At 37.6% G+C, this 26,392-nt stretch overlaps 1 protein-coding gene across 3 annotated transcripts in view; it reads left to right on the top strand.

The window, feature by feature from the left end:
* The window catches only part of LOC143238488 (uncharacterized), a 93,501-nt gene extending 67,343 nt beyond the window's left edge, over positions 1–26,158 (top strand). For 2 of the 3 annotated variants that reach the window (XM_076478763.1, XM_076478762.1), the window contains 4 exons: positions 14,002–14,216; positions 14,742–15,101; positions 20,293–20,397; positions 21,356–26,158. In XM_076478763.1, the coding sequence (XP_076334878.1) occupies positions 14,002–14,216; positions 14,742–15,101; positions 20,293–20,397; positions 21,356–24,409 (3,734 nt within the window). In that variant the 3' untranslated portion in view covers positions 24,410–26,158. Of the gene's footprint in view, positions 1–10,329; positions 11,123–14,001; positions 14,217–14,741; positions 15,102–20,292; positions 20,398–21,355 lie in introns of those variants that run through there. The other variant, XM_076478764.1, reaches the window with a different exon arrangement.
* The last annotated feature ends 234 nt before the right edge of the window (positions 26,159–26,392 follow it).

Below are 26,392 nucleotides of genomic sequence, written 5' to 3'. Positions count from 1 at the left end.
CCCTTTTTTTTTTAAAAAAAAGAACATTTAAAAGGTTATGAGTTATAGCTTGTGTGTAAATATAATCTTTCCTACGTCCGAATATTCCTTTCAACATCCACTTGCCCTCTCACTGGTCCGGCATGGCCAAATGGGTTAAGGCGTTCGACTGCTAATTTGAGGGTTCGCGGGTTTGAATCCCGGTAGCACCAAACATGTTCGTCTTCTTAACAGTGGGGGCATTATAATGTAACGGTCAATTCCGTTATTCGTTGGTAAAAGAGTAGCCCCAGAGTTGGTGGTGCCTGGTGATGACTAACTGCCGTCCCTCTAGTCTTACACTGCTAAATTAGGGACGGCCAGCATGGCCAAGCGTGTTAAGGTGTGCGACTCGTAATCTGAGGGTCGCGGGTTCGCATCCCCGTCGCGCTAAACATGCTCGCTATTTCAGCCGTAGGGGCGTTATAAAGTGACGGTCAATCCCACTATTCGTTGATAAAAGAGTAGCCCAAGAGTTGGCGGTGGGTGATGATGACTAACTGCCTTCCCTCTAGTCTTACACTGCTAAATTAGGGACGGCTAGCGCAGATAGCCCTCGAGTAGTTTTGTGCGAAATTCAAAAAACAAACAAACCCTCTAGTCTTAAACTGCTAAATTGTGGATGGCTAGCGCAGATAGCCCTGGTGCAGCTTTACGCGAAATTCAAAACAAACCTTCTCCACTTGTCGTAGGACTAAATCAATGCTGATAGTGTGTTTGAGATTCACTGAGAAGAACATAAGACTAACCATTGGACAATAACTAAAATTAAACAAGTTAGTGGAATCAGCGGTGTTTTTTTTTTTTTTTTACGAAAATGATGTAAATATTTCGATATACGTTACAACCTTTTTTTGAGAGTTTGAAGTTAATCCTTATAAAAAAAATATCCTTAATATTGGGTTGAGGAATAATTCGTGAGCGTTTTTTCAAGTTAAAAAAACATATTCATAAATGAAACGCTTTCGCAAAATATTTCATGTCATTTGGGAGATAATTTTTTGCTCTAATAGATGGTGTGTTTGATTTTCATATGTCTTTAATTTTTGCTTTCATTTTCAGCTCATTAAATGGAATGTCAAGTGGACAAAATCGAGCATTTTCGACACCATCTGCTTTTCGCATTTAATTTCTTGCAATTTCGTTTAAAACAATGCATACTATATACCTAGGTATTACATGAAATAAAGTATCATAATAAATGTTTTGGGTGTAATGTGTTCATGCATTGAAGTATTGTATAGTCTTGCATGTAATGCTTAAATAAAATTATTTAAAAACGCTCACGAATTATACCTCAACCTAATAGTTTGCCATAATATCAGGCATACACTACTCCGTACATTGCTGCAAAACAGGCTTTGATCTTCCTCCGCTAATTTGCAGTTACATACTTTATAATTTATGTTATTTCAAAATTATTTTATTTTTACCATTGTATAATATCTCAAATATGTTGGTTACGTGGCGATACTTCCTAGTCCAACTTTTGTTTCTTTAATACATTACTTGTATCGGACTGAGGTGTACTGTGTCTATTAGTATCTGCATTCGTCTGATAAGAAAGCTCGTTCGCAAAACTTTGGACCCATCGGCGCCACTTTTTATCAAACCAGTGAAAACAGATGGTTGACAAAAAACCTAGAATTTAGGTGGTTAACTCGAAGCCATCTACAGAAAAGTAGCCACAACGCTCACAGGTTTTTCCATCGTTTCATGGTGTCAGAGGCGTCGATTGGTGCTTAAAGTTTTGGCGATCGGGCCCATAGAAACTGGAATTTTCGGCGTGTCAGTACGAAAACGGTCACAGTCTTCTATTCTGATTTTTTTCAAGCCGCCACCTGGGTATTCAGGGAACAACCCCGTTTGCCAGCGCTAAGCGACGCCACTGCACGGATTTGTTTGGTTTTGAATTTCGCGCAAAGCTACACGAGGGCTATCTGCGCTAGCCGCACCTAACTTAGCAGTGTAAGACAAGAGGGAAGGCAGCTAGTCATCACCAGGCACAACCAACTCTGGGGCTACTCTTTTACCAACGAATTGTGGATTGACCGTCACATTATAACGCCCCCATGGCTGAAAAGGCGAGCATGTTTGGTGCGACGAGGATTCGAACCCGCCACTCTCAGATTACGAGCCGAGCGCCTTAACCCACCTGGCCATGCCGGGCATACCTCTGCAGGGAGCCAACACACTTTTGGTCGTATATCTTTTTTTTTTTCTTTTATTCTCGCTACTGTTTTCTTCTGCGACACATTCGAAAAATTGATTTTTTCTCAATATATAAGTTCATCAAAACATATTGCAGAGTTTATTGCAGTATTAGTGTTAATTTAAACGTGACACCAGTAGTATCAAATAAAGCAAGATAAACTTTTATACGATAACAATTTCTGGTTTGAAGCTTCATCTCAATTCAGCACTCTATCTTTTGAGAAAAAACCCACAAAAAACGTGGATGTTTAGGTTGAAAGTGTCTCAGAAAAATTATTAAGTATATGTTTTTTTTTCATTTAAAATTCTCGAGGTTCATAAAGTAACTTGCATGACAATCAGACCACGTGCGCTTAGCTGAGAAACCAATATTGATTGAAAAACATTGACAAGTGCAAAAGCATACATTTGGTGAGATGAATGTTGAACATAACCAACATTATCGAATATTACCCCTAATCCGAATTTATAAAATTCTCGTTTTCTTCAACGGAAAAAAAACACAAAATTATAAAACTATCCAGTGTTTTCTTTTTCAAACGGCCCAGGGCATGGCCAGGTGGTTAAGACTCTCGATTCGTAATCTGAGGGTCGCGGATTCGAATCCCCGTCGCACCAAACATACTCGCCCTTTCAGCCGTGGGGACATTATAATGTGACTGTCAACCCCACTATTCGTTGGTAAAAGAGTAGCTCAAGAGTTGGCGGTGGGTGGTGATGACGAGCTGCCTTCCCTCTAGTCTTACACTGCTAAATTTAGGACGGCTAGTGCAGATAACCCTCGTGTAGCTTTGCGCGAAATTCAAACAAACAATCTTTTTTTAAATACATTTCAATTAAGATTTTTTAATTAATTATGGTTTTGAGACAGTTAACTGTGTTTGTACGTGAATACAGTGTTCTCTTTTTTAACTGCATTTGAATTCAGATTTTTAAGTAATTAAGGTTTTAAGACCGTTAACAGTGTGTTTGTACGTGAAAAAATCTAACCGAGTAAAAAGTTATCAGTGGTGGCCCAGTGATACATCGATGGACTTATAACGCCTTAAATCATGTTTCGATACCCGTGGTAGGCACAGCACAGATAACCCATTAAAGTGGTTTTGTGCTTATAAATGTTCCTTCCCCTCGAGGCCCGGTATGGCCAGGTGGGTTAGGGCATGCGACTCGTAATGTGAGGGTCGCGGGTTCAAATCCCAGTCGCAACAAACATGCTCCTCCTTTCAGCCCTAGTGGCATTATAACGTGACGGTTAATCCCACTATTCGTTGGTAAAAGAGTAGTCCAAGAGTTGGCGGTGGGTGGTGATGACAAGTTGCCTTCCCTCTTGTCTTACACTGCTAAATTAGGGATAGCTATCGCAGATAGCCCTCGAGTAGCTTTGCGCGAAACTGAAAAAAAAAAAGTTCCCTTGTTGGCTCAATGATAAACCTGAGGGCTTATATGAAGCTATATATATCAGTTTCAATACCCGTAGTGGGCACAATACAGAGAGCCCACTGACAACAAACAAGCAATTCTCTATTACAGTGGTTCCCAACCATGGGTGCTTACACCCCTTGGGGGTGCAAGATAGCGTTCCAGGGGGTGCAAGATAACATTTCAGTTTTTTTTGTTTATATTACGTTCGATTTTTATTTTTTATTTTTCTTGTTACAGACGTAGATTTTTACCTTGTTACGATAAACTATCGTTTCTACCGTCACCGGCGCAGACCGAAATCTTAATGTACAACTGTAAGCAAACAACACACGAAAAGTAAACGTTACCTAAATACTCGGCACAACTAATTAGATTACGTTCGTGAACGCCGTCTTAAAGTGTCTATTATTTATTTATGTTATGTATTCACGTGATCGTGACTCAAGAAATTTCCAGAAGTATCCAGAATTAATCGATGACGTTATGTGACGTATATTCGAGAATGTTCTAGAAAGTTTCACAGAGTATATAAACCCATGCGTGATGCTATGGTAGTCAGTGCATTGTTGATTCTGTGTTTGTGCAAAAAACTTCATTATGTCAAAGAAAAGGAAATGGAATGATGATTATGTGAAGTTTGGTTTCACTTGCTTCTGAACAACTGGGGATCTGCAAAAACCCCAGTGCATTCTTTGTGACGCTGCCCTTTCAAACGCAAATTTGAAGCCATCTAAGCTGCAAAAACACTTCAACAACCGGCATGGTGGAGCAGCTGTTGCAGGCCATGACGTTGAATCGTTGAAAGGTAGAAGAGCCCGCTTTGATTTTCGAGCAACCCTTCCAAAATTAGGTTTTATATCTGCTGACAAACCACTGCCGATGGCTTCATACCATGTGGCGTATAAAGTAGCCAAATCAAAAAAGCCCCATACAATTGCAGAAGAGGTGACAAAACCGTGTGCATTAGAAATGGCAACAATTGTTCTGGGAAAAGAAGTCTTAAACAAGCTTAAATTAGTGCCGTTATCAAATAATGTTATTCGAAGCCGAATTGGTGATTCGAGTTCGGACATTTTGGACCAAGTTATCGCAGATATCAGGGCTAGTCACTTGAAAATCTCTCTCCAATTGGACGAAACAACTGATGTTGCAAATTGCAGTCAACTCATTGCACTAGTGAGGTATGTCCATGATGGCGCCATAATGGAAAATTTCCTGTTCTGTGAAGATCTGAAAACAACCACAAAAGGGAAAGATGTCTTCCACTGTGTGAAGGACTTTTTTGTGAAATATGTTTTAAATATCCAAATTATTGGTTCTGTGTGTACCAACGGTGCTCCTGCTATGCAAGGAAATGTATCAGGATTTTTGCACTGATGAAACAAGAGATTCCGCACTTGCAAAGCACTCACTGTTTTCTTCATCGACATGCTTTAGCATAAAAAACATTGCCTCCAAAGTTGAAAAAGGTTCTTGACACTTCTGTGAAGACCATCAACTGGATTAGGGGTCGCACTCTGAACCATCGCCTCTTCAAGTCGCTTTGTGAAGATTTTGGAAGGGAGCATTTAGTTTTGCTTTTCCACACAGAAGTTCATTGGTTGTCACGTGGGAGAGCTTTAACTCGCTTCTTTGAACTGCAAGAAGTCAAAACCTTTCTGAAGGAACGTGACTATGATCTGCCCGGAGAAATAGAATCACAAGAATTCAACCAAATGCTAGCCTGTTTGAGTGATATTTTTACTGGTATGAATGATCTGAGTGTATCTCTTCAAGGGAAAAATATAAACATACTGAAATGCTGCGAAATGTTAAATGCTTTCAAAGAAAAGTTACATCTTTGGTGTTGACGAGTTAAAAGAGGGAATCTTTCAAATTTTCCATCACATAAAGAAATGGTAGGTGAGGATGAATCCTTAATTCCATGTGTGTGCGAAGAAATTGTGGATCATTTGAAAATACTATTAAAGTAATTTGATGGACATTTTGGAGGAGAACTGGAAACTTTTGAAGAATGGATTATGAATCCATACTCCTTCAATTTGGATAATATGCCGGATGATGAAGAACTGAAGGAAGATCTTATTGAACTGCGCACAAATCGAGTTCTTGAAATGCAGTTTGAAAGCAAAACTTTGGAACAATATTGGTGTTTGGCTTGTTTGTTTGTTTGTTTGTGTTTAGAATTTCGCACAAAGCTACTCGAGGGCTATCTGTGCTAGCCGTCCCTAATTTAGCAGTGTAAGACTAGAGGGAAGGCAGCTAGTCATCACCACCCACCGCCAACTCTTGGGCTACTCTTTTACCAACGAATAGTGGGATTGACCGTCACATTATACACCCCCACGGCTGGGAGGGCGAGCATGTTCAGCGCGACGCGGGCGCGAACCCGCGACCCTCGGATTACGAGTCGCACGCCTTACGCGCTTGGCTGGTGTTCGGCAATGGACATGTTTCCAAGACTTTGTGAAAAAGCACTAAATGTGCTCATCCCATTTGCGACGTAATACTTATGCGAGTTTGGATTTAGTGCCCTTTTGTCAATCGAGACAAAATCTAGAAATCGCTTGGGTGCACAGGGAGACTTGCGGATTGCTATCAGCAACAAAGTACCACGCTTTGAAAAACTCGTAAGAAATAAACAGGAACAAAAGAGTCATTAAATTTAAATTGGTTTATGAACATTTCAAATTCAAAGAAATTTCATTTCATGCATGGATGAAAATGTTTTTTTTTTTGTAGGCCATGTAGGGTTTATGCAACTTTTAGTTTGTTGTAATATTTTTTCTTTTCCAAATATTTCGTTTTTATTTACATATAATTAAAAACTAATTATAAAAAATTTGTTTTGGCCACCTTCACCTTTATTCTTAAATAAATAATTACTGTGAGGGGTGCGAGAACATATTAAAATTTTATAGGGGTACGGGGCATAAAAAAGGTTATGAACCACTGGTTTATTACAAAGACTTCTTACAACATCACCATTGATGCTACGTGAAAACTGAGACTATAAGTTTGTTCGTTTATATAAAACATGTGGGAGTGGCTTTGAAGTTAGATTATTTGTTATTTACTGTTTGTAAACTCTGGGTTGAAGGTCCTAAAATAAGTGTTATCCTCAAGAAAAGGGTTAATATAAGATTAACTTGAGGCTCTGAAGAGTATAAACACTTTGTACTTTAAGATTTGGTTAAAATCGACATTGTTACGAGACCCCTTGTTATCTAACCACTGTTCTAGTGAATTATATAACTTTAGCACTGTTTGGATATTTGTTTTCTAGATGTGACTATAAAGGAAAGGCACCAATAAACATATTATGTGGCACAATATTTGTGTCCAATCACACTATTTTCGCCAAGGTAGCTCAAATTACATATAAAGTATAAAACAAATGAAATAATATAAACATTTCTTTTGTTTATCCTTAATATCTCAACGAATAAAGTTTTTTTATAATAGTATAATTTTTTTCAAGTCTGAACTAACATATACAATCAACGTTCGTTACCATCTATTATATTCAAAAGGTGTAAGTAAGTACACCTTACTACTGATAAAAAAACAGCGTTCATTGCGCGTGGTAACGTGTTTAGACTACATAATTGTTTTTTGTTTAAAATGCTTACAAAAACTGAAACAACGGTAAATCCGTCCGTTTTCTCATGTCGAATAGGTTACAAAGAAAAATATTTCTTGACGTCACTTATAATTATTTTCTTTGTCTGTTAGAAGTTAAACACACCGTGGGTATCGAAATTCGGTTTCTAGCGTTTTTGGAGCTATACGTTCTTTCTATAACTGTCCCCCGGTAGGACAGCGGTAAGTATTTGGATTTACAGCGCTAAAAGCAAGGGCTCGATTCCTCTCAGTGGACACAGGAGATAGCCTGATTTGAATTACTATAGATAAACACATCCCAGTGGACACAGGAGATAGCCTGATGCGGTTTGCTATAGATAAACACACACATACACTTTCTATAAATTATTTAATTTAGAGTTTTAAATTGGGCTGTTGCGTTTGCGCATCTTTTAAGTCGATGTCACAGTTCTTTATTGGTCTAAGCAAACTTCAGACTCCAACATTAATTAAACAGAACATGGTAAAATAACAGTTATTACTGTTTGAGAGCTTGAATTCACAGTTTACACGGAACTTTAAAACACCAGTGGTAGTGTTAATAATAAAGAAGTTTGTTTACGTTATTTTTAGTGCTAGAAGTTAAAAAACAAGATGTGAAACATCGCTTTGCACCTTATAATTTGTGTTAACTGTTAAGTGACTTACCTAACATAGAAAACCACACTTTAGGAAAAAATTAAAACTATTGAAATTTTTTACAGTTAGTATATAACTAACAAAACCTTATAGATCGACTCCTTTTGTAATATAATAATGTAGGCTTAATTATGCTAAATATTTAGAAAGACGTGATGCGTTACTGGCTACATGGCTGAAAGCATCGTCAACAACTGGAGTACTTGATTTGCGACTGGATGCAAATTTCCCTAACATGGAATATTGATGCGAAACACGATAGTTTACAATAGCTATTATATGGTATGTAGTACCCTCTCTTATACAGTTATTTAAAATAGGTATTACGCCCCATACAATACCTCCCCGAACATACTATTTTGAAATATGTATTAAGCACATACTAGAACATACTAGTTAAAAATGGGTATTAAGCCCCGTACCTTGTATAACATAGTTGTTTACAGTATTATTAAACCTATCGAACACATTTGTTTATAATGGGAGTAACGTATATGTCGCTATCTACATATCTAACCAAGACTTTTCGCCATCTGTTGAATAAAACATGAAAAAATTGACACATTGAATATTCAAAGATTCAGACAATTAGAAAAATATCTACAATATGTGCAACAACCATTTCTTTATAACAGAACATAATTTTAAACAGAAGTACTCTCCTGAAACAAGAACATGACATTCACTAGAACTGTGCGTGAGATTTGATTATATCTTTATAAGTGTACTTTGTACACTTATAGTACTGAGGAATTGAAGTTAAATATTTTTTTTCAACAAATGACGACAGTTTTATTATATAAAACATTGCCGTTTATATTCGTAAAAAAATCGGAAAATTTTGAGCTTTGTACATTGAATCTTTTTTATGCAAAGAGATGAGGTATGAATACTATGATTCTTAATTACTAGTACAAATAACCGCTGGGGGAGGGCGTTTCAGCTAGTAGATACTAAACTCCATAGAATACCGTGTTGAACATACAGTGACCTGCCCAACAGAATAGCATACGTTAGATATTAAACCCCATAAAATACCCTACCGAACATAAAAGTTTACAATAGGTGTTAAACTCTATACAATACCCTGCCAAACATTGAAGTTCACAATAGGTGTTAAACCCCATACAATAGCCTACCGAACATAATAACATACAATAGATATTAAACCCCAAACAATACCGTACCGAACATAATGGTTTGCAATAGGTGTTAAACCCCATACAATACGGAGAACTGCAATTTAACACCTTAAAAATGAATCTCTTAACTGACCGTGGTGTATGATTTACCTGTTATGAGCTAATACAACTGAAAATAGCAAGTGTCATATAACGGAACCTTCAGTTTTTATTATATAAAACTAATCCTTCTTTGTGCAGTAGCGAGAGATACAGTTAAAAACATAGAAACTGTTTGTACAGTAGGGATAGGGGACAGTTAGTAAGGCACAACCAATATTTTACGTGATGAGTATCCATTCTGATCAAAGCATGTGTGCATATATTAAACTAAAGATCTTCTTTTCTTTTCATTTGAAACTTAAGTGGTAACAAATTAGATAGTTACCAATGGTAACAACGCGTTTAAACTTCAAAATTGGTTTTCAGTTTTCCCATCACTAGGCTTAAGTAAGTAAGATCTGTTTTAGATTTCTGGCTTCGCTATTAAAAATTGAAACACTCGTGGGGGAAATGAAATTGGTTTTCCTTCGACAATGCAGCACTGAGATAGACATTCGTTTGTTTTTAGACAATATGAACCAATGAGGTGTTAATGGAGTATATTACAACTTTCAGTGTTCGGTTTTTTTAACCGCATGTCTAGCATGGCCGGGTAATTAAGGCACTCGAATCATAATCCGAAGGTCGTGGGTTCGAATCCCCGTCACATTAAACATGCTCGCCCTTTCAGCCTTGGGGGCGTTATAATGTGACGGTCAATCCCACTATTTGTTGGTAAAAGAGTAACCGAAGAGTTGGCGGTGGGTGGTGATGACTAGCTGTCTTCCATCTAGTCTTACACTGCTAAATTAGGGACGGCTAGCGCAGATAGCCCTCGTGTAGCTTTATGCAAAATTCAAAACACAATCTTTAACTACCTCATGAGTCTGTGGTTAAAGTGATAGAATTAACGTGTTGTTTATATGAGTGTTGAGGACTTGACTGACGTGTCAGTCTTGTACGTTTTTTGCTGTTTATGCTTCTTTACGTAAAGGTACTGGCTAGACAACAAGTCAGATTTAAGGTCAACTCTGACAGGGCGTTTGTTGGGTTTAAGCAGCACCGCCCTATTTTGATTGGCATGCCTGACATTTGGAACAAGAATGCGCTAATGCCTCATTCTGAATAACACTGTTGCAGCAGCTGACTCTTTCTAAATCCCGTTGTGCATTGGCAGGTGAATGAAAACGTCAAAAAGATCAACTCTGATAACCTTGTACAGCCACTTGACCACGGAATCTATCAACATGAAAGTCAGAAGTTATTTATTCAAATTTTTTTCTTGCTGTTGTTTCTAGCGCGAATATTATTGGTAGAGGTATGTAAGCGGTTAGGGCGCTAGGGGCCGCTTTGAAGGCAAAGAGGTGGCTGACCGCTGCTTATTTATGAGGAACACCTCATTCTCCCTCAACCACCCGCAGCCTTTCATTCGTATCCACGCTAGCAATTGTTAAGTTTTTAACCAATGCTTTAATGTTGACGTCTCTATTTACGTCAAGCTACTTTTCCACGACAAAGATATCACTCCCCCGCGGATTGCCCTTTCACCTTTGGCCCCGATGGTTCAGCTCGTGTTCTGGTGCTGCACGTCTTCATTCCTCGTTGGTCTCACGTCCCAGTCCCCATGTAGCACTCTTATACCACATCTTGGTGAAACTCCACATGCACATACCGCCCCGAATCTTTTCTGTTTGAGGTTCTTACGCCACCTAGGGGCAAACCGGACAGTTCACTTAGCCAGGTAGTGTTGTTAAGCGCACAACGAATGACGTCCGAATAGTAACCTAAACCTGTCCAACCCAAGTTAGGCCTGTTGTAGAACAACTTGTACGTGCTGGTTATGATACGGCCATACCTATACTACCGTTGAGACTCAGTCCACTATGTATTGGACAGTTGAGAACTAATCGGTTTATCAGAGACGGTGAACATAGGTGTGAAACTAATGGAATATATTACAAGTATGTTTTATTTTTATTTTTATTAACAGTTAAAAAGTATGTCATATTCGATCGGATTCCACATTTAATGAGCGAACTGATAGATTACTGGAACAAAACTAAGCTACGTTTAGATCTTTTTAACCATTTTTCGTTAGAGAAGCATTCAGAATTTAAAAGTGAGTTTTATATATATCAACTTTTACTGGTGTTGCTGCAAGATTAGTTTTTCCAAATTATTTCTTTAAATTTTTGGTTTGTTCTAATTTTCACCATTCCTTCACGGTACATCTTCTCTCACGTACTCTAATCAACATGGTATTCACGTGAGACAGCGGTAAGTTTACGGATTTACAACGCTAAAATCCAGGGTTTTATTTCCCGTTGTGGACACAGCAGGTACCTCAATGGGGGGCTTTACTCTGAAACAACAAATTGGGTTCTTATATAACGACTAATTGCTAAAGTAGATGGTTTTTAAGTTTTGACAATATTTTGTTTTAACACCAATATGGTGTATCGATACAACTCTTCTCCGCAACAACTTTAAGCCCATTTAGACTAAATTACAAAATATGGTTATTTTTATTTAAAGAAAATTACCGTTTGTTACTAACTTCAAATATGAGAACACGGATTGGCCCTGTGCTTGAATTTTGTATTTCAGAGCTTTTGCAAGCCAGGTTAGAATCTGTATGATAGTGTAAAATATCGTCACAATTTAATCTATGGATCCTTTAGTAACAACCATTTTCTTAGTGTAGAATGGTAGGGCGCTATTTACTGGCTGCCTTCCAACATGGCCGTAAGTATAAAATTAGGGACGACGAAAGGTGACATTAGAAGTTTTATCATAAATACAAAATATGAATACAAAGATAAGTTTCTGAAGTAATAAAAAATATTTATTGTAATTACAATTACGCATAGGTTGTCTACAAGAAAAACACTGCGTTTTGAATATTGTTGGTATTCGAAACCTAAATAAAGTGTCCTAAAGTGACATTGCTAAACTTATTTACACTGTTAACAATGGCTCGGCTTGGCCAGGTGGTTAAGGCACTCGACTCGTAATCGAGGGTCGCGGGTTCGAATCCCCGTCACCCCAAACGTCCTCGACCTTTCAGCCGTGGTATTCGTTGGTAAAAAAGTTGGCGGTGAGTGATAATGACTAGCTGCTTTCCCTCTGCTCTTACACTGCAAAATTAGGGATGGCTAGAGCAGACAGCCCTCGTGTAGCTTTGTCCGAAATTCGAAAAAGAAGAAAACAAACTGTTAACACTACTGTTAACATGGATTGTTTGTTATTGTTTCGTTCCTTTACCATTAATGAACTATTTTAAGCTCATAATAAAATGTGAGCTAAAAGTAATATCACGAATTTTATTGTGTTTCCTAAAACGTGAAAACAATAGTTTTAATTCAATCATTTTAAGAGAGATATGCACTGATTACTTTTGGTTGGATGGTGAACAGTTTATTTGTATGAGTTTTTTACCCGTAGTGACAGATTCGAAAAGCAATAGTTCATGAGTGGGTTATTTCAATATACGCGTTTGTTTGAAGTCAGTGTTAAAAAGTAATAAGAAACTGTTGATAAATCTCATTGGGAACTGTGATTGTTTTTGGGAGTCATGTTTTAAATTCTGTGTCATATACTAATATTTCAACTCAACATTTTTGTATTTCTGGTTAAATACTAAATGTATTTCAATGCAAAAAATAAAACAAAAAACTCTTTATATTAATTCTTAATAATCTAAAAACGTTCAATTTAATGACCAATTGAGTATATAATGGAAAATCATACAAGCAACATTGAGTAATGTATTACTTTACGTTTCTTATATCTTCAAAAAATACCCGGCATGGCCAGGTGGTTAAGGCACTCGACTCATAATCCGAAGATCGCGCCTTCGAATCCCCGTCCCACCAGACATGCTAGTCCTTTCAGCCGTGGGGGTGTTATAATGTAACGGTTAATCTCATTATTCGTTGGTAAAAGTGTAGCCCAAGAGTCGGTGGTGGGTGGTGATGACTAGCTGCCTTCCCTCTAGTCTTGCACTGCTAAATTAGAGACGGCTAGCACAGATAGTCCTCGTGTAGCTTTGCGCGAAATTCAAAAGGAACAATCTTCAAAAAATCATTTTATCTGATGACAGCATTAAAAGAAGGAAATAATTTGAAATGCATTATCAGAAACTGAAGCTATTTGTATCCTAATTTTAATTTTCATCAGTGAAAGAAAACACGTCTTACCAATTTTGTGAAATCTATTATTTCTATAAAACGATAACAACAAAACAACATTTTATTGGTTTGTAAAAATTGTTCATATTTTACTCGTGCTAATTAGCATATTAGCACGATGTTTGTTAAACTGTGTAGCTGTATTACTGCTTCAAATTTACCGGGTGGGCACAACAGATAGCCCGTTGTGTAACTTTGCGCTTAATGACAAAATGAACAAACTAAGTCTATCTGTATTTACCAGTCGTTAAATGCAATCATTTGTTTCTATGTTTATCATTTTGTTTCCTGTCTTTTCATTAATGTTAGTCTATTTCGCACTGCTCATGATAACAATGGATTTTTCATGTTTCTGACCACCATCTTGAATATTACTTTAACTATACACAGAAAGAACGGCAGGCCTCACGAACTAACCAGTTCTACTCTATCCAGAATAACGCTTGAAAAAGTTGAATGCTGTTGACTATTGTATTGGTTTAGGGTGGATCCGGTAATAATGCTTCGAGGAATCGTTTGGATCATTAATAACAGTCTTCTTGCTATACTTAGGTGAGGCATTAAAGGGTGGGAACTGATCGAATCTGGTACCAGTGTTTTCTGAACACGAGTGGACTACCTAATTTCATTGTAATCTCTTTTTTATTCAGGGTTGAACGGGGGAACGAGAACCCCCAATTCCCGGAGGTCTTCGGACAACCCGGATGACCGATCTCTCTCATTGTCACCCACGAACTGCGCCACACCCTCGGACCCAGATGTCGATCTCTCCTACACCATCGGGGTTACGGAAAGCACGCCCTATGCATGCCACTTCTGTGAGAAAGCCTTCCCTCGTCTTAGTTATCTTAAAAAACACGAGCAGGTAAGACAATTTGACTAAAGATTATTGCTTGTTTTCCGAATAATGCTTTTAAAAAAAAAGTATAAGATGTTACTTTCCTGAATTTTAATTATCCCGAAAGTTTCCGACGGAAAGATAAGCACAGAAGATATTTCAAATTTCTAACTTAACGTATTATTCACTTTCACCGTATTTGATATACGTGTAATGCATCAGTGACATGGGTGCCACGAGGAATGTGGTGTGTATTAATTTAAATATTAAACAATGGGTTCTTAGTTTCATGACTGCACGAGAAGTGTAACGTTGTAGTTTTAATTAGCTATAAACAAGTTAGACGTAAAGTAACAAAGTGTACAAGGATCAGCTAAACCTTATGATGTTAACTATCGACATCTGCTTTTATATTAATTTACAAAAAAATTATATATATATTATAGTTAAAAAAAACCAACTTAAAGCGAGACTAAAATGACCAAAGTTTGAATAAGAAATAAAAATCTTAATATTTTAATTTAAATAATACTCGTTTTTTTCTCTCTTCAGATTCACGGTGACCAAATGCCGTTCAAATGTGATTACTGCCAGCGTCCCTTTAAACACAAACGTAGTCGTGATCGACACATAAAACTCCATACGGGGGACAAAAAATACCGCTGTCCCCATTGCGAGTCCGCTTTTTCAAGGAGTGATCATCTAAAGATTCATATGAAGACACATGACCATGCCAAGCCATTTCAATGTACTGTTTGCAATAGGGGTTACAATACTGCGGCTGCGTTGACCTCTCATATGCAAAACCACAAAAAGGTGTCCACTAACACTTCCTCTGTATCTCGTGTTAAGTCGCAGTCATTTCGGTGCCTCAAGTGTTCCACGTGCTTTACTTCCGCTAAGGATCTTCAGGTAAAAGGGACACCTTTATTTTCTCTTTATAGAGTATGTGGTAAAAACAACCAATTTTTTTTTTAATTTCGCGTAAAGCTACACAAGGGCTATCTGCGCTAGCCATTCCTAACTTAGCAATGTAAGACTAGAGGGAAAGCAGCTAGTCATCACCACCCACCGTCCTCTCTTGGGCTACTCTTTTACCAACAAATAGTGGGATTGATTGTTACATTATAACGCCCCCACAGCTGAAAGGACGAGCGTGTTTTGTGTGACGAGAATTCGAACCCACCACCCTCAGATTACGAGTCGAACATCTTAACCCCCCTAGCCATGCCGGGCCTGAAAACAAACAAACAAACAAACTTAATATAAGAACGTAATTTCTACTTTGACCATTGGCAAAATCTCTTTATAATGATTCAATAATTTGGAATTTTTACTCCAAATATATTGATACACTTTCATAAAATTTCTTTGGAAGTAACTTTTGACTTACCAAATTTTTGATCAATAAAATGCTAAATCTACTCAACTAAGTTGAGTTTGGGCTCTGTGGGGGTCACTGTATCATTTGAATGACTCCAGCAGCTATTTTCTTTGCTAAGTCATTTCTGCATATATTGCATTAGTGTTTGAAGTCATTATCTCCCCAATTATAATATGCAAACCATTGGGGATACCATTAGAAACATGCACACACACACATACAAATGCTTCGCGATAGGTACTAGGCTTTGTTTATTTTTTAATTTCGGGCAAAGCTACACGAGGGCTATCCGCTAGCCGTCCCTAATTTAACAGTGTAAGACTAGAGGAAAGGGAACTAGTCAACACCACTTTTTGCTTTTTACCAACGAATAGTGGGATTGATCATCACATTATAACGCCCCCACGGATGAAAGAGAGAGAATATTTGGTGTGATGGGGATTCGAACCCAGATCTCTCAGATTACGAGTCGAGCGCTCTAATCACTTGGTCATGCCGGGGCAGGTGCTATGCACTTAGGCAAGTGTCTTTTACCTTTTTTTTCCGCTGGACGTACAACCTATGATTTGAACTTAATATTTCAAACTTGGACTCATTCGTCTATAAGACCCTTTCTCAAACATCAAAAGTCCAGTTTTTGTACTTCTTTTTATCACATTTCAGACTCTTGGCAATAGTTAGATATTAAGGTTTTTAATTGACACACAACCAAACATACCATTTTTGTTGAGTTCTCTTGATATTTTAGATCTGGACAGTTTTCTGTTATTTAGTACACATGGTGGTTTATCTTATACTTGAGATCAGTGGCGGTCTTTCTTCTGTCCAGAAGTCTGCAACAATTTGTCGAAGGGTCCAACCAGCATGACGTACTGTATGCGAATTCTTTGCTCTGCTGATGATGCTTTGCGAGCCGTGGCATGACAACAAAACTTAATATGTAGTGTTAAGCATTATTCTTATCAAGGTTTATTTGTGAAGTGCTATTACATTTAGTTTTTTTAGCATATATCGATACCACATGCTAGTTATTTGTTAGTTGCTTTCTATATATAGTTAAGACACTGCATGTGGTACCACGACAGTTATTTCAGACCCTAAATTTGATGAGTATGTTCATTCAAGCAGAATCCTGATCACGTGCTCTTGGTGCAAGTATATGGTCATTCTAAAGAATGATAAGTGTTCTAAATCTGGCTCATTCAGTTGTCAAGAGGGATCAGTGAACCATTACCATGGTGCTTAAATTTACATTCTGTAATGGCATGAAAGAATGGAAAGAATGGCAAAATATGATTTTGTTAAAACACTTTTTTACAGTGTTGTGTATATAAAACATTCTGTTTATCTGACCACAAACAAGTTTTAAGTTCCTTTAGTTACCTAAACAAAGAAAATGCTTTCCGAAGAAATAGTGGCAATCGTTTATTGAAAATTACAAACCAAGACGAGGTAAAAAAAAAAAAGTTATACGCAGAATAAAAATTCTATAATAAATTACTAGAGTTACGTGATTATTGGGTAAACATTTTAAAAAAAGACAGGCTCGGTATGGCCAGGTATATTAAGGCGTTCGACTCGTAATCTGAGGGTCGCGTGTTCGAGTTCCGGTCGCACCAAACATGCTTGCCTTTTCTACCGTAAGGGCGTTATAATGTAACGGTTAATACCACTATTCGTTGGTAAGAGAGTAGCTCAAGAGTTGGCGGTAGGTAGTGATGACTAGCTGCCTTCCCTCTAGTCTTACACTGCTAAATTAGGGACGACTAACGCAGATAGCTCTCGTGTAGGTTTGTGTGAAATTCAAAATCAAACAAGACCTTTCTACCAGAAGGTTTGTAAAGCCCTCTCGGGTGCTGACACAATTTTGCAAAAATAAAATATCGCAGACTCTCGAAATTTTGACAAGTTTTTCTGGTGCCGAATGCTTTGATTTCATTCTTTATTGAGGTTACTTTACCAATATCAGTCCAAAATCGTCATAAGTAAGACTGTTGTCCATGTGAAGTTTTGTGCATAGCAATTAATTATGCAAGTTACCCTGGCAAGGCTTTTGTTAATACATGTGCTTTACACTGGGAAAAACAGCAATTTTTAATATCTTTTATTCTTTAACATTTGTTCCCCGCTGACACAACGATAAGTCTACAGGTTTACAATTATAAAATCGATTCCCCTTGGTGGACACAACAGATAGCCCGATGTGGCTTTGCTATGAGAAAATACACTTGCACCCTTCAACATGATCGCCCTTTCAGTCGTGAGGGCGTTATAATGATATGGTTAATCCCACTATTCGTTGTTAAAAAAGTAGCCTAAGAGTTGACGATGTGATGAGTTGTGATGACCAGCTGCTTTCCCTCTAGTCTTACACTGCTAAATTAGGGACTGTTGGCGGAAATAGCCCTCGTGTAGCTTAAAGCGAAATTCAAAATAAAACAAACCCATGAAATAGCTTATTTCTACTGTGAAAACACGTATACTCAAGGAAATAAGGGTTAGGACACCGTGACATTACCAGATTGTAACCTCAATGTTGTTTACTTTTATACGAAGAATCTTGTTATCAGCTTTTAGTGTTTGTCGTATTTCAAGTTATTTTACTAATCATTTCTACAGTTGGCAGCTCCTTTCATCGCGATAAGAGATAATAAAATAACAGCTACCAAACGAGTCCTAGGAGGGGCGCTGATCAATGGTAGACGAGTACTGTTAGCCAGAAGACAAGGGTAAATCGGTAGTCGTGTTTTGATAGATTCTATCAGAACCAAGAACGATTTTTTTTAAGCTAAATTGTTATTACAGATTTATCCGCCGTTTTTGGCTGTTTGAGTTTGTTAGTTCCTTGTCTATGTTATAACTTATTCAGGAATGTATAGTGTTTAACCCGTTAATTTATTCGGTTGAACATTTGAACGTACATTTTGTTAATGATAAGAGAATTGGAACATTTTGGTAAATCAGCATTAGTAAACCTGGTCATTGGCAAAATATCGAACGATAAAATCGCGCCGATTATTTTAGCGTTGATAGAAAAAATAATCCCACATACACACTTCACTGAGATCACTTGTTCCCAAACTTTTTCGTTCGCGGACCACTTCGGCGAGGCAAAAGACCTTGTGGACCACTCACCGGTCTTACCCACTTTCGACTTTCGCCGAACAACAACGCCGAAGAAAACACCCCATCAGCATTAATGGGAAGAATAATGGTGTTTTCAAGTGGCTTGAATTTTGAACAAGTCTGCGGACCACACTTTGAGAACCAATTTATTTGATTTATCGATGGTAAGAGGGAGATAGAACTGTGGGAAACAAGCACACGTTCTCTAAAGGCCGTGTTTGCTTGTAACAAAGCACAAAACTACATTATAGGCTATCTGTGCTCTGGCCACCACAGTATCGAAATTCAGATCTCGGAAGACAATATACGAAAATGTTTAACCTAAACTTATTCACAAATGTTTGTTTTTGAATTTCGCACAAATCTACACGAGGGCTATCTGCGCTAGCCGTCTCTAATTAACAGTGCAAGACTAGAAGGAAGGAAGCTAGTCATCACCACACACTGCCAACTCTTGGGCTATTCTTTTACCAACGAACAGTGGATTTGACCTAACATTATAACGCTCCCACGGCTGAAAGAACAAGCATCTTTGGTGTGATGGGGTTTCGAACCCACGATCTTCGGATTACGAGTCGAGTGCCTTAACCACCTGCCCATGCCAGGCCTCTTCACAAAAATTATTTATGTATATTTACAGTAACTCGTGGGTCCACGAGAACTGAATTAAAGATAATTGAAGAAATTATTCCATGACATATTTCTTTATTGTAGAGTTATACACAATGTGATAAGATCAGTATATTTTAAGACATTCATTGTGTAAATGATAGATTAAACTACAAACTTTCTTTTTTTTAACTCCCACATAACGCAAAATTATACGAGGGCTATCTTCAATAGCAGTCCCTAATCTATCAGTGAAAGACCAAAGGGAAGGCAGCTAGTAATCACCACCCACCACCAACATCTGGGCTACTATTTAACTTACAAATAGTGGGATTGAGCGAAACATTATAACGCACCCACGGCTGAAAGGACGAGCATGTTTGATGGGATGGGAATTCGAACTTGCGACCCTCAGATTGTGAGTCAAGCGCTCTGACGGACTCATAAATAAATAACCTCCTTTATTACATAGTTTCCTGGCGCAGCATGGCCGGGTGGGTTCAGACGTTCGACTCGTCATCTGAGGGTCGCGGGTTCAAATCCCCGTCACACCAACATGCTCGCCCTTTCAGCCGTAGGGGGCATTATAAAGTTGTGGTCAATCCCACTATTCGTCGGTAAAAGAGTAGCTCAAGTGTTGGCGGGGGGGGGAGTGATGACTAGCTGCCTTCTCTCTAGTCATACAATGCTAAATTAGTAACGGCTAGCGCAGATAGCCCTCGTGTAGCTTTGCGCGAAATCAAAAAACAAACAATCCACAGTTTTCTTGGAGTGCATGATGCGCCGCCTTGTGTTTCAAAAGTAAACTACAGTTTCCTCTCTCGTGAAGCCTAAATCTTTTCCAGTTTTTTACTTTATTTAATCATTCGCTCCGAGACGCTTATCGAGAAATGAAACTGATCGAAATTACAATTCAGCACTAGTCGTTTTGTATCTGCTTGTGTGATGACACGAACAATTTGTCTTTTTTTTTACTGTCATCAGAATCACATCGAGACCCATTGCAATCGTAACGTATCAGCAAATGACACTAGGCGTTCTGTTCACCAAGATGTTTTTCCTACTTTGCATGGTTTTCTTGATCATGAGGTAAGTCTTATTATTATGAGGTTGTCACTAAATAGAAAGTAACTTGTATTGAGGTGTTAAATACAAATATAGAATGATAAAAGTATTCGCATATATTATCTGCAAATATTCTGTTTGCCGAGTTAATGCGGCTGTGATGAATTTTATATTGAAATAACACTTAAAGATCTTTTATTTGGTTCCAAGTTCAAAAACAAAATGTTCCATTTTTATGCTTGGTTTTAGGGTTAACTTATGATGTTTGATGACGGTGGTAAACCTGGTATATAAAAACCTCCACAAATTACAACAAAAAGTAACATAATAACCAATCAGAATTACACATCAATTATTTCTCAACAATGTTATCCATTTTGGTATATAAAAACCTCCACAAACTACAACAAAAAGTAACATAATAACCAATCAAAATCACACATTAATTATTTCTCAACAATGTTATCCATTTTGTAAGTCTATGTTCAGGGTAAGCAATCTTAAAAATATTTATTTTGTTTAATTTTCAACGAGGCAAGAAAACATTTGAAACAATATTCGAAAAAGATCTCTGTAGCAACGACGCCATCTTTAACCCACCCTCTGTGCATATTACGGAGTTACATTCAAAATTTAATTAAAAAAAAACGTTTAAAGAAATATTGAAAATTAGATATAAATAACGAAATGCTTTTCTTAACCAAATATTTACTTTTATCATTTAAAAATAAGTTATATTCTAAAAAGTACTTTTGCTTGGCATGTATTGTGAAATAACCCATTCAAGAGAAAATAAAAGTTAATAGCTTTAATGTTAACAGTGTATTACAAACGATTTCAATAGTTCTTAAAGTTGAACTATTTAATTTAGTTCATTTTTTGTTTAATTATAAAACGTGGTTCATTACACGTAATTACAGTATCTGTGTTATTTTACAAAATGTCCCTTATGAACCTAGTTTTGTCGAAATGTATATTGTAGGTTAATGCTGTTGTTGAGGCGGAGGACGTTAGGGGAAACGTTCAAGTAAATACAAATTACGAAAAATTCCTTTGTGGATTTTGCACAAAAGATGGCTTCACCACATTAGAGGCTCTACAGTTGCACGTGCAAGTTGAGCACATACCAACAAAAATCGAAGACGTGAGAAAACTTCTGTTAAATTCCTCGACGCTTTTCAGCCTGTCATCTTTAGCGATATCTTTGCACCAACGACGTACGGTATGTGATAGTAACGGAAGTTTTTCCTTCTTTAGTTTCGATTCTCTTTCGGAGCACCTAGAAACTACTCACGATGAAAGAAATGGGAATCGGGTAACATCTATTGACATCAGCGACGAAAAGCTTGAGAACTCTTCTGTGAATGAGAAATTAAATTATGTTAAAGAACCGAAAATCAACAAAACCATTCCACATTCTTCTGAGAATGGCCCCTTTTTTTGTAGTCGATGCAGCGATGCATTTCCGGACTTCGAATCTTTCCGTACTCACCTGAAAATTCACTTGGATGCCGTGGTTAAAAGATATTCATGCAACGAATGCGATGCTGAATTCCACAGTGAAGAACATCTCGATATACACTACGTAACCCACTTTCTAGCAACTACTACTAATTACGGTTGCCGGTGCTGTTTTAAAGTTTTTACTAAACCAGATGAATTACATGAACATCTGATGAACATCCACGCACACCACCTTTATAGGTGTTCTCTCTGTAAGGACCTATTTGATTCCAAGGATAGTATTCAAGTTCATTTTGCCTTGAAGCATAGCAACGAGTGTCGCCTCTTCCAGTGCACGTCTTGTAAAGTGGTTTTTCGCTCGGAAGTGGATTTCCAACTGCACGTTAAAGTCACGCATCTGTTAAAAAAACACCCTTTCCGCTGCTTGCTTTGTGATCAGCGTTTCCCCACCGAATTGCAACTTCAATATCACATGAACACTCACCAAAAACAATTTGTTTGTCCGTTATGTGACGAAGCTTTTTACGTTGAATTTCTTTTAAATAAGCATACTCAAACGTGTCACACCGACGTCTTAAATGGATCTTTAGTGGACACTGTGTCTAACCAGTCGTCCATATCTAGTGATGGTGTACAAAATCTCAGCATTAAACCGTGTAATGGTGGGGAAACACTGGCGCCCTCTGTCCAGCGTAGAAAAGATTTAAGAAGTGAAACCTGCGGCTGGGATTTTTCCAAAGAAATCCATCATCGAAAGATTCATAACTTTCGAATCTCGAGTCCTGAGAAAGAAGAATCGATGGCGTTAAGTTCGTCTTGTGCGTACTGCAACGAATATTGCAGATCTTGGGCAGAACTGGAGAATCACACGAAGGCACATAGGACGAAGCATTCTAAGTACAAGTGTAACATTTGTGATGAGGTTTGCTCTACTGCTGTAACCCTAGCAGAACACAAACTTAGTCACTGCAAAGTGCTGACTGCAAGCACGTATGTCAGTTACAGGAATGAAGGAGAGTGTTACAATGATTCTGAGCAGCATAACATTAACGGTTTTCCTGTCCCTTGTGTTATATGTAGACAGAGTCTAATGTCCGATATGGAAATCCAAGTTCATGCCAGGTTTCACCTCAATAGTTGTGATCACGTTAATTCTTGTTGCGTCTGCGCGAAACAGTTTGATGACACCAATCTCGTCATCACAGGGATACAAGACAAAGGGCACATCTACATGTGTAAAGTCTGTTTTCACGCAAGAAGCGAGGACCTGCGATGTCCAGAATGCACGCTAAAGTTCGATACCTTAATAGCTCTTGACCAGCATAAATTGATTCATGGGAAAACATATCAGTGTATCAAGTGTCAGATGTCATTCGAGAGTGAAACAGAAATCCAAGCTCACGTGACCTCACACGTGGTCCAAGAAGGGACCAGTCATGAATGTAAGTTGTGTCAAACTGTGCTTAAATCACCAGCTAAGCTCCAATGTCATCTGATTGAACATACATTTGAGGGTTGCAGCTGTTACACGTGTTACATGTGTGGTGCAGTGTTTACAGGCCCACACTTGATACAACAACACATGTTACAACATGGACTCGGTTCTCGACCTTATGACTGTGCTCATTGTCACCAGAAGTTTTTTTTTCGTGCAGAGTTAGAAAATCACTCCTACGTTCACGACAGCAACACCACTGATGAGAAGCAAAGAAACTATCCGGATTCTCACAAAGTATTCAACCAGACGGTTGATATTAATAATCAATACAGGATCTATCAGAACAGGAAGGACTTTTTAAAATGTTCGATGTGTCCAGAGCTTTTTCGCAATTCTGCTGACATGCAACAACACTATTTTCGATGTCACGACAATAAGGAACTCACACATGGTAAAAAATCCTTTCCTTGCACAAAGTATGGAAATGTATTTCCATGTCTCAGTAATCTTCAAGGCCACACAAGGATCCACGCACAGGAAACGAAGTACACTTGCCCAGAATGTAAACAGGAGTTTGCTCTTTCTCGAAATCTCAATATCCACATGCGTTCTCATAGCAGGGAGAAACCCAACGAATGCCCTTTTTGTAAAAAACGTTTTGCTCGCAAGGAAAATCGAATGGCGCACCTAAAGTGTCACACTGGTCTCGAACCTTTCATATGTCCCCACTGTGGAAAAGCTTTCTCTCGCAAATGTCACGTCCAGGAACACATGCGGATTCATATTACTTCTACCAATTTTCCGTGTAAGCTTTGCAGTGAAACCTTCTGTTCGCCGAAGCAGATGAAACGCCATCTTGTGAATTTCCACCACAAACGGTACGACCATATATGTCGTGTGTGTGGAGATATTTTCAACCACTCAATAAACCTTGAAAATCATATGCAAAACAATCACGATATAACAAATTTAAATATTGAGAATGGTGTATCAGAGGACTTGACCGATTTTTCGTCCACGTCAGACGACACAGCGGATGTTGAAAAAAATGACACAAGTAACCTAGTAGGAAAATGTGATTCCATAAATTCTCCATCTATGCCACTCGACCACCAGAGGCCGCGGCGTAGTTGAAAGATGTGAAATTATTTAATTGGGTGCTATTTGTTTGGACCTGCCATAAAAGTGACCTTTAGCCAAAAACAAAAATTTGAATACCAACCATTGTTTTTAATTAAGTTTAAAACACAATATTTAAACTATTTTAAGTACTGACAGTGGTATATTTATTTGCATTTCTTTTGTGAGCACACCCTGGTGAAGAAACCGGGAGCAGTTTATTATTTATTAATTATTCAACCCCTCACGAAACTGAACTATTCGATCGACTTATAAGTGGTATATTGTATTAACCGGTTGGGTTATTTTTTTGGAAACAGTGAAAAAGAAAAAATTATTTTAGTGTAGTTTTTCTTTCTTAGAAGCCAGAAACTTATGTGGTTTATGAGCTGTACCCTTTATTGGTTCTGATAAATGAAAAATAAAAAAGTCTATCACCACGCCTTTTTCTGAGTTAATTTATCATGCTATTAATTAATTAAAATGTAGACCTATCTAACAACGGGTAAAGTTTCTATTTTACTTAAACTTGATTAATTAAACTTATTATAATGTGAGAAAACAGTTGAGGCGTGGGAGATTTAAGTATGAATACATATTTTTTTGTCATGTAGAAAAGCTAGAATAAATTTTAATGTCACTGTGAGATTTCTTAACGATTGGTTTTCATTTCATTCCAAAGAGATTATTGGGAGAATCAGTTGCCATGGAGATTTCAAGCCCCATTTCTGTGATGATGTGCCTACAACTGTATTATTTAATGATTTCTTGACCCTTTATCTAGTTGCTACGGTGATTTTTAAAGACGTGTTTCAATGGTAATGTTCATGAAACTGTAAACGTTATGGCTTCTTAACTGTTTATCTATTTTTCATGGTGATATTTTTTGTACGAGTAGATTTCCATACATGACTGAAATCGCTTTATCTCCTGTCAATGTTATTTAGTTATCTAGATGGTCTCATTTTCTGCTCATGTAAAAATCTCATGCTCACATTTTTCCAAGTTTGTGTGTGTATGTGTGTGTTCGGAGGGATTTCTTTTTTTTATTTCGCGCAAAGCAACTCGAGAGCTATCTGCGCTAGCTGTCCCTAATTAAGCAGTGTAAGACTAGAGGGAAGGCACCTAGTCATCACCACCCACCGCCAACTCTTGGGTTACTCTTTCATCAACGAATAGTGGGATTAATCGTAACATTATAATGCCTCCACGGCTGAAAGGGCGAACATATTTGATGCGACGGGGATTCTAACCCGCGACCCATAGATTAAGAGTCGAGCACTTTAACCATCTGGCCATGCCGGGTCATTTGGAGGGGTGGAGTTAATTTTACAGTAATCAAGGTAATAAGTTAGTTGCTTCTGTTTCAATACTTAATTATGATTCTGGTTTGAAACTTAACACTGCGAACTTTGCAAAGTTTCAAAGAGTGGAAAGTCACCAGTTTTTAGACCTTGGTTTACTTTGTTTGGAATAGTTTCTTAATTTATGGAGCAAACAAACACTTTGGGTTTCTTTGTCAGTGACAATGTCTATAACTTCAGGGGTAAAAAAAGACAACAGAGAAAAAGATTTGTTTGGTCAGAAATGAATATATCATCCTAAACTTTAGTATCAGTAAAACTAAGCCGACAAATTCTCAACCAATACGTTAAAAATACAGAAATACATAAAAAGTAACAGATATCAGCTTTTCATCTGTATGTGGTTGTATATCTTTAGTCTTTATTACGAATACAATAAATGCTCGTTTTCGCCTTTAACTGAAGCATTACCAAGTCTGTTGAAATACCACATAGTATTCTATTTTCTATGATTTGTTAATATACGGTATGTGTAATCCATCCTTGGATTTTGTTTATGTCGTAAGCATAAAATTATAAAGAAGTTAAAAGCAAATAAAAATTCAACTTGTAGAAGAAAAAACAATAAAAGTCTTTCACTAGAGTTCTTGTACTTATGGGAAGTGTTAGTAAACAACACTTGTGAAGTTCTTAG

Source organism: Tachypleus tridentatus, chromosome 13, assembly GCF_004210375.1.
Source record: "Tachypleus tridentatus isolate NWPU-2018 chromosome 13, ASM421037v1, whole genome shotgun sequence".
In the NCBI taxonomy this organism is placed as follows: Eukaryota; Metazoa; Arthropoda; class Merostomata; order Xiphosura; family Limulidae; genus Tachypleus; species Tachypleus tridentatus.
This window is presented reverse-complemented; position numbering and strand designations above follow the sequence as displayed.